The sequence below is a fragment of the Microtus ochrogaster genome, chromosome 1 (genome assembly GCF_000317375.1).
Source record: "Microtus ochrogaster isolate Prairie Vole_2 chromosome 1, MicOch1.0, whole genome shotgun sequence".
NCBI classification, from domain to species: domain Eukaryota; kingdom Metazoa; phylum Chordata; class Mammalia; order Rodentia; family Cricetidae; genus Microtus; species Microtus ochrogaster.
In genome coordinates this window covers 10,982,336-10,990,978 of record NC_022009.1, presented here as the reverse complement: position 1 = coordinate 10,990,978, position 8,643 = coordinate 10,982,336, and the positions used below count along the sequence as shown (strand labels likewise).

Below are 8,643 nucleotides of genomic sequence, written 5' to 3'. Positions count from 1 at the left end.
GATGGCGCTAACTTCAGTTCACATTTCAAACCACAGGATGGCGCTAACTTCAGTTCACACTTCAAACCACAGGATGGCGCTAACTTCAGTTCACACTTCAAATGGGTCCCAAGTATGGCTGCACCTGCCCATGTCTCACCCAAACCTTTCTGCTTTTCGATTTTCATAAAACATTTTAAATAGCTCAGTGAAATTGGTAAAATATCTCATAGAATAATCAGTTATGACCTTGGGCACTAAAAAAAATATCCCATGTGTTCAAAGAGAGTAACAGTGGTGATTAATTTTGTCTGTGAACAGTGTGTACGTAAAATAGTTCTTAGGAGCACTTCTTCAGTATGATGAATGAGATCATAATTCCATTTATTCTTTCAGTAACAGAGGCACAAGCTTAAACTTCGGCACTGAGCTAAATCCTTTCCAGTGCTCCATACTGAACATGGCCTTAAGCGCTTCAGGGTCTCATACCGAGTACTTACGGAGTACTCAGAATTCTCTTATTGAGTACTGTAATACATGATGTAGCATAGCTCATGAGGGGAGGACAGTACACTTTCTAGCTGTACTATAGCTCACACACAGAGAAAAGAAACTGAGCCACAAAATTCCCCCAAGTTAGGGACACAGTGACAAGTGTGACTTCTCACCCAATCTGGTCCATAACAACAGAATCTAGGCTTTTCCCCACCCAACTCCACCTTGTTTCACTAGAATCCTTTCATCTCTTCAGGCTGGCAGTGCTCTCAGAGAAGGGCATGAGCAGTGCTAAGACCCGGAAATACACACTGGCTTCCCAGCATCCTATGCTGGAATTGCACACGCGCTCACACATACACAGAGTGCACACATGCACGTTTGCATTCATGCACTCACACACACGTGCACGCATGTGCACACACACACACACATCACCTCTTTGTCAGCCAAGAACAGCCCTTGGGATACGGATGAACATGAGATTACTGCCACACAAACAACAAAGAAGGAAGTGCTGTGCTCGGTGAGGTTGTCCCTAAATGGCCAGTCTTTCTTCACGAGTCTCAGCATAGACAAAAACAACAAGAAAGGGAACAGGCAAGGACGAAAGAAGAGCTGTGGAGGCTGGTGTCAGTAGCTATGGCAGCAGTGGCACTGGTGGCCATCTTTAGAAGTGGCAACAGATACAATTGGCTGAAAATGACAGAGATGAATTGTAGAGACAGCAGACAGAACAGCTTTGCCGCCGAGGGCAACAATCGGCCACCTGTCTCTTTTCATCATCCTCCAAAGTCTGAGCAGGGTGAAATGAGGACATCGGTGTCCTCTGCCCAGTAGCCCCGTGGCATCTGTGTGGCCTGCAGCACAGCCCTCCTTGACACATGCTGTCATGGGGAAGATGAGGACAGCAGGCAGCAGGAGGGCATGGAGACCCCGGGGTGTGGTAGACACCATTCCTGGGCATCTACACAACCTAAGCATCAACTCGATGCACAGGCCATGAGTGATATTCTCATCCCATCCTGCAGAGACGGCACCAGGTAAGGGGCACGGGGGCCTGCGATGTCCTCTGCTATTTGCCCACGTGATGTGGATCAATGACACTGTCCCAATCCTTGACTCCCTGTCCCGTAGAGGTTACTGGCCTCTGTTCCTCCCACACAGCGTGGCTATTGTCACCTCTGCAGTGACTACACAGCATCACACACCCCTCACTGTGCTTGCTGCTGTGGTGCCAGAGTTTGTGTTGTCTGATAAAAAGAGACTCCATTGAGGAAAAGTTGAACTTTTTACAGCGAGGTACTGAACCACTGGCCCTGGTTCTCAGCAGGGCAACTCAGCTGTCCAGCCCATACTCCAAATGCAGCCACACCTCTGGTCTACTCATCTCTATGTGGGTTGGATGGCATTTTGAAGCAAGGTCCAGAGATGCAGGCTGGGGGCACAGCTATTGTAACAGGAAAGCCACTTGTTTGTCCTGGCTGCCCAGAACCGAAATAATCACATAGAAACTGTGTTCATTAAATCACTGCTTGGCCCATTAGCTCTAGCTTCTTATTGGCTAATTTTTACATCTTAATTTAACCCATTTCTATTAATCTGCACACCACCTCGAGGTCATGGCTTACCAACTAAAGTTCCAGCACGTCTGACTCTGGCGGCTCCATGGTGTCTTGCTCTCTGACTCTGTCCTTCTTCCTCCCAGCATTCAGTTCTGTCTTCCCTGCCTACCTAAGCTCTGCCCTATCAACAGGCCAAGGCAGTTCCTTTATTAACCAATGAAACTAACACATAGACAGAAGGACCTTCTACACCAAGCTATTCTACAAGCTGAGGCAGAAGGGTCACAGGTTCAAAGCCTGCTTATGCTAGAGTGTGTTCAAGCCAGCCCAGGCAATTCAACAAGACTGTATCTCAAAATTTTAAAAGGAGGGAGTGTGGGCAGTGTAGATCAGTAGTAGAGTGCTTGCTTAGTGTATGAGGGCTTAAATTCAGTCTTTAATAACACACACACACACACACACACACACACACACACACACACAATCCCCAAAAATGCACAGGATATTCTGATGATTGCTATTAAAGTAGATTTCTGCATTCTATAGGAAGGCTACAGTGACAGTAATTTAGTGATATCAGAGCAGGAATGGCAACAGAAATTCTCCATCAGTCTCGAGGACTGGCAAGATCACCATCATCTTTCCCTGGCAACTTTCCTCCTACAGGCAGGAATGCAGTGGAGTAGGCAGCTATGATGCCAGCTCTCCCACAAGGTGCTCTGTGACTGTTAGAGTTGTCAGTGGCTTTGTCCTTACAGTGTCTATGGTACTGACCAGTTCTTTCCCAGAAGCCTGTTGTTCTGTTGATGGAAGTTTCTTTCCTACTCAGTCTCACAGCCATTCAGAACCAATAAACGCACAGAGGCTTACATTGATTTTAAACTGCTTGGCCTATTGTTCAGGCTTATTACTAACTATCTCTTACAACTTAAATTAACCCATAATTCTTATCTATGTTTAGCCATGTGGCTTGGTACTCAGGAAGGCATGCTCATCTTGCTTCCTCTGCATCTGGATGATGACTGCGCCTCTGCCTTTCCTCTTCTCAGAATTCTCCTAGTCTGGTCACCCCACCTATACTTCCTGCCTGGCTGCTGGTCAATCAGCATTTTATTAGACTAATAAGAGTGACAAATCTTTACAGTATACAAGAGCATTCTCCCACAGCACTGTTTACTTCCATGATTCACGCTCACTGCATCCATAAGGTCAAGGCTCATCCTGAGTCACTGCTGTGTCCCTCCCTCCTGTGTACTCCTGTTCAGCAATCTTATCCTCACAGATACACATTAGCTACTGACTGGCTGAGGAGAAATGCCTGGTCTCTGGATGAAACGTCTACCAGGAGCAGTGGGGAGCATTTGTTCAGATTCTGGGCTCTGTGGTTCCTTGGCTTCTTGGGGCCAGTTCTTAACTCATGTTGTTATCATTCCTTCCTTTCTAGAGTATGAATAGCCGTGATAGTGACCTCATAGAGCTGCTGTGGAAATTACCGAGGTGATCCCTATCATATAGCTTCTATACTGTCACTATAAAGAATGCTTCTCCAGACTTTCATTATCGCTAGGCTCAAAGGCAGGGTCTGCTCACCAAGGATGCTCATCTATGCTGTTGTGGGGGTAGTTGCAGAATCATATTCCACAGCAGGCTGAGATTTTTACTTCATATAAAAGTGATTCTTTAAAAAAAAACATTCAGATCTAACCTGATTCTGAGAGAAATGTTTATCAAGTCAAGCCGTTTTCCAACTGTTAGGTGAGCCTGTGAGACAGATGCTCACACAATGACACTTGCAGAACAGTTGGGAGAAAGCACAGCGTGTCTATGACTCCCTTAGGTTCTTCTCACATTTAAGGAGTTGGTACACATGCTGCCATGAGTCACAGCTCAGTGTCCCTTTAAGGAATTCACAGGCTAACAACTAGACACTGGAAGAGTAGACGATGCTCAGCACACAGGCATTGACCTGGAGAGGGGCATGCAGGAGGTTCTCCATCATCCAGGACTCGGTAGACTGCCATGCACAGGCCACAGAAGGTGCACCCCAGGGCAAACCAAGCCTTGTTCCCTTCAGTGTCTGTTTGAAGGTTCCTTGTGGAAGGGGTTTTCTCTGGCATCCCTTAGGAGTTTGAGCCCATCCTGAGATGAACATGGGGGAGGCTTCTCACTTGACTGACCATCAGGGGTGTGTATGGCTGCTCTCAAATGAGCATCAAGATTGCCAGACTTGGTTTGCTACCCAAACCCACAGGCTTCTTAACACCAGCACCCTGGGGGCTCCTCCCATTCCTCATTCCAAACCTGGGTTTTATATGCTGATTTCAAGACCTGCAACTCTCTTTACCTAGGAATCTGGATCCTTGATTACACGGTGATGTTTCTACCTGCAAAAGTATGGCATCGGCAAGCACAAACTGGAGGTCAGGGGCTCATGATCCCTTCCTGTTTGGATGGACCTTGGCACAGCACAGCCTGCTGTTTGCCCCAGGATTCTCTCCAGTGTCCCCTGAGTGACGAGCCAAGTCAGAAGGCAGGGGAGAAAGGTTCTCATTCCCACCACACTGCTGCTGACTTTAGTTAGGGAAGAAGCATCTATGGGTCTCTGAATGCACTTTAAGGAGTTGCAGATGGCAAGAGGGGGAGGGGGCCTTGGAGAAGCAGGCTACGGTTGGGGGTCTTGACACTGTGTTCATCGCTTCTTCACTGCTGAAACTTCTGTGGCTCACTTTCTGGAATCTGGTTTCACAAATGCAATTTCTCTTATTCTTAAAGGTCTGGTTAGGTAACTGACCTACTGGGTGATATCTGTCACTGAGCCATTGACCCACTACTAGGTCTCCTAAAATGGTCCATGTTTCTCCTGACACCAACCATAACCGACAGCCTTGATTGGAGCCTGTTTCTCTTACTTTAACCCCAGCCTGTCGCTGTACACGCTTCCCCTCATCACCAGGCCTGAGGTGTGTTGGCCGTGTGTGGTCCTCACTGACTGCTCAACACTAGATTTCCTTCTGCTCCCTCTCCCCATCTTGTTACCAATGGATGACAGGCAGGTTATCACACGTCTCTAAGATCAGAACCGCCAATTGGGACCCCAGGCTCACAATGCACTGATTTTACTATGCAGTGACCAAAGTCTATACTGAAAAGTTTATAAACAAACTTTATTTTATAAATTATATATATTCTGTTTACCTACTCAAGACCACATTTTTGCCTATGTGTGGCCACTCTTATCTAAGCTTTCAATCCCATTCCTAGGATTCACCATCCCCTCCTCTGCCTTCAGAAGAACTAGCCTATGGTATATTTTCCTTGGATGCCCTGCTTAGCATTCTTCCCTCCTAGGAAAGTAGAATGAATTCAGAGATTTTTATTTATCTTGTTATTTCCATGCCCAGAGAAGTTCCTGGCCCAGAGAAGTAACCCATTGAATTTTAGTTAAGAAACAGGAAGAATGAACGGATACCGAAGGGACATGCCTGCTCCTGTCTGGCCAGACCACACAGGTGAGGCATGGCATTCTCCTGTGCCTGCCCACCCTTGCCCTGGGAGGTTGGACTGTTGCTTCCCGCTGCCCCAAGGTGCCACTCACCTTCAGCTTGTGCTCATGCTCCTTGTTGACCCGGGCCAACAGCTGAGCCTTCCTTCGGTTTAGGGCATCAATGAGAGCATCGCACTGGGCCACCAGGCAGGCCTCAAACTCCACACTGTTTTCCTGAACAAGAAAGCACCATTCTCAAGCACATGTATGGGGAGTTTGGGTAGTCATAGAAACCAGAGCATCCCAGTCCTTCCTCCTGAAGAGATGGGAAGGAACTCTGTCCATAGAGCACACTGAGAATCTCCAAAGTACTGGTAAACTCTTCTGTAGTGTGAGCGTTTTGCTTTAAGTTTGCGTGGAAAGGGGTAGGTATTTATTACTTTCATTCTTAGAAGAAGAAATCATCTCTCCAGCTTGAATTATAGTAAGTACAGGAAAGCATTGGCTGAAGGGTGGTGCACAAGACCTTTGACAGGTGCATGTGCTCGGCTCCGCAGGCGGAAAAGTGGTTTCTCAGAGGAAGAGGGTAGAGTCAGGGCAGGAGAGAAAGGGTTACTACATCTCACAGAAGAAAGAAGGGGAGATGACAAAGGTCCCCCACATTAAACAGTGATCCAGTGTTGTCATCAACGGCAGCATAAGCATAATGACAACGGGCAAAAGCAGTTGTCCCTGCATGAAGAAAGGCAACAGCGGAGAACAAGTCATATTGGTAACAGCATTTTCTTGTTCCAGACGCAGACAGACAGGACACAGTAGCTTGCCGAGGACAGGGAACTACATAGAAAATAAGGAAGTGTGGGCCATGGTATTCAAGTTGAAGCTGGCTATAACTTTTTCCCCCTTTACTTTAACCATGTAGTTCTTTCATTAGCAATTCTGAATTACGGGCATATATTAAAGGCCTCAGATATTTAATTCAGCAACTTTCTTCAAAGACGGTCTTTGTCTGAGGCCGCATTAGAAGGAGCAGCAGTTCCTATGGACACAGTTTCGGCTCTGCTCGCAATGGTCTTTGAATTCTCAGAGAAAGTCCTTGAAGACTCACTTAAGGACTTGCTGTGCCCCGCGTAGAGTGACGGTGGGGGGTGGGGTGGGGTGGGAGGGAGCCTTCCCCTGAAGACTGCTGTTTTCTCACGGAAAGAACACTCTGCTCCGACAGAAAGGCAAGGCGGGGGCAAGCCTGGGGCTGCACCATTTGTGCCAGCGACAGCAAAGAAAGGGCTGATTGATAAACACTGCCGCTTTGGAAAACAGAAGGAAGTGTACAAAACTGCTAGGGAACCAACAGTTTTAACACTGGCATGCATACAAAAAAAAAGGTGGCAAAACCAGTGTGCGGTGCTTTGAGAGCTGGCTTACATTAAGAATCCATTTCTGCTCTGACACAGGTTAAAGAGTCGCTCAGTAGACAATTCACTGGAGGGCAGAATAAAGGTTATTTCCAGGAGGCAAACCTCAAAACATGTAAGAATGGTAAACAGTGCAGAAGGTCATTGTTTTGGCATCTCGTATGTTCTATGGTTTCTCCCTTTCGGCTCTAGCGAAAAATGTATGCATTCTCAAGTGCCGGCTGCCTGCTGGTGACCACGTCCTGAGAAGGCAATCTGAACCTGTAGTCACCAGGGGGCTAAGGCTAGAAAATGTCCAAGTGTCTGAAACGAAAGAAACATTAAGATGGAACAGGTCGAAAGGAAAGAAGAGAGAGGGAGAGGGGAGGAAGAGAGAAGGAAGAAGATGAGAACCGACTAGTTAATGCTAAGTAAAACGGGCCTTGGGCACCTATAGGATTTTAGGAACTCGGGAATAATGGGGTTCGTAAAGAAATAGGCCGCTGTCTACACGCAATATGGTAGCGGACTGAAGGCATCAGAGCGGAAGGCAGGAAATGCCTGGGACAGACAATCCTGGCTTGTGGACAAAAGAGCTGCTGCCTCAAGAAGGCGCACGTGTGGGTGTGTGTCTGCCTGTGTGGAGGAGACAGGGCAGAAAGAAAAAGAGAGATTTCCGTGGAACACATCAAGTCAGAGGGTCTCAACCCGCTTTGGTTTGTTGTCAGCCCGCGTTGCATCTCCTCCCCTCCGCCGCACCCCCAGACCCCACTCTTCACCCCTGCACCCTCCCCCCCCCCCCCCCCCCACTCGGTACCTGGATCTGTTGCACCATGGTGCGGAGTTGCACCAGGAACTCCTTGGCTTCTTTGGCCCTGTCTGACAATCCGTTCAGCGCCTGGGAGAGCTGGCTCTGTGGAGAGAAGGAAGGAAGGCCTGAGATGCCGTCACACAGGGCCACATGGTGTTACTTCAAAACCATGGGGCCCCAAACCCAGGAGCCCTTGAGCCTGCCCTCAGTCCTCTTGTTTGGGCCTTTAAGGTAAAGTGGATGGGTGGGTTCTGGTACCCAGGCAGGCAGCCCTTTCCTGGGCTCCTGAGCACGTTATTCTCTGAAGCAGCAAATGTTTCTGGCCACAGAAGTCAAAGGCCTCGCTCGTTGACACCCACCTTGCGCGCCCTCATCTTGTTAGTTAATTAATCTTTTATATCATTTGTGAGGGATTAAAAAAACAAACAAACGAGCCAGTCAATTGAGCTGATTCCTTCTGACGATACTTAGCCTAAAGGTTCATTGGTCTGGGGTGGGGGATGGGGGTCAGAAATAATGAAGATGATCAAGTGAGGGATGAAGAAGGAAGGGTTGAGCACTGGTGTGACGCCCTGGGGTTGCAAAACTGCTAACGACGAATGTAAAGGCCAGAAGAGAATTCCACCCCATCGAGTCCTCCTTCTTCTCCCAGGTGCACTGACTCTAGGTTCCCGGTCCCCAACGGCATCCTGACCAAGGTCAAAGCCTACTCTCTTCCTAACCTCCCACTCTGCCAAACCTCCTGCAGTTCTGCAGGGGCAAAGTTGAGTCCAGGCAAGCACAGTTTTCTAGTCTTGGCAACTGCTGAGGTGGCCACTGCCCAAACTGCTCATCGGTGGGACCTAGGTGAGGGTCTACCAGCGAAGGAAAGGTCTAAGAAACTGCTCATCAGTGGGACCTAGGTGAGGGTCTACCAGC

At 48.1% G+C, this 8,643-nt stretch overlaps 1 protein-coding gene across 9 annotated transcripts in view; it reads right to left on the bottom strand.

The window, feature by feature from the left end:
• Window positions 1–8,643, bottom strand: part of Trim9 (tripartite motif containing 9) — a 107,869-nt gene that overhangs the window by 42,033 nt on the left and 57,193 nt on the right. For all 9 annotated transcript variants that reach the window (XM_013355664.2, XM_013355671.2, XM_013355668.2 and 6 more), the window contains exons 2-3: window positions 7,732–7,827; window positions 5,635–5,757 (exon numbers count right to left, since the gene is read on the bottom strand). In XM_013355664.2, the coding sequence (XP_013211118.1) occupies window positions 5,635–5,757; window positions 7,732–7,827 (219 nt within the window). The remainder of the gene's footprint in view (window positions 1–5,634; window positions 5,758–7,731; window positions 7,828–8,643) is intronic.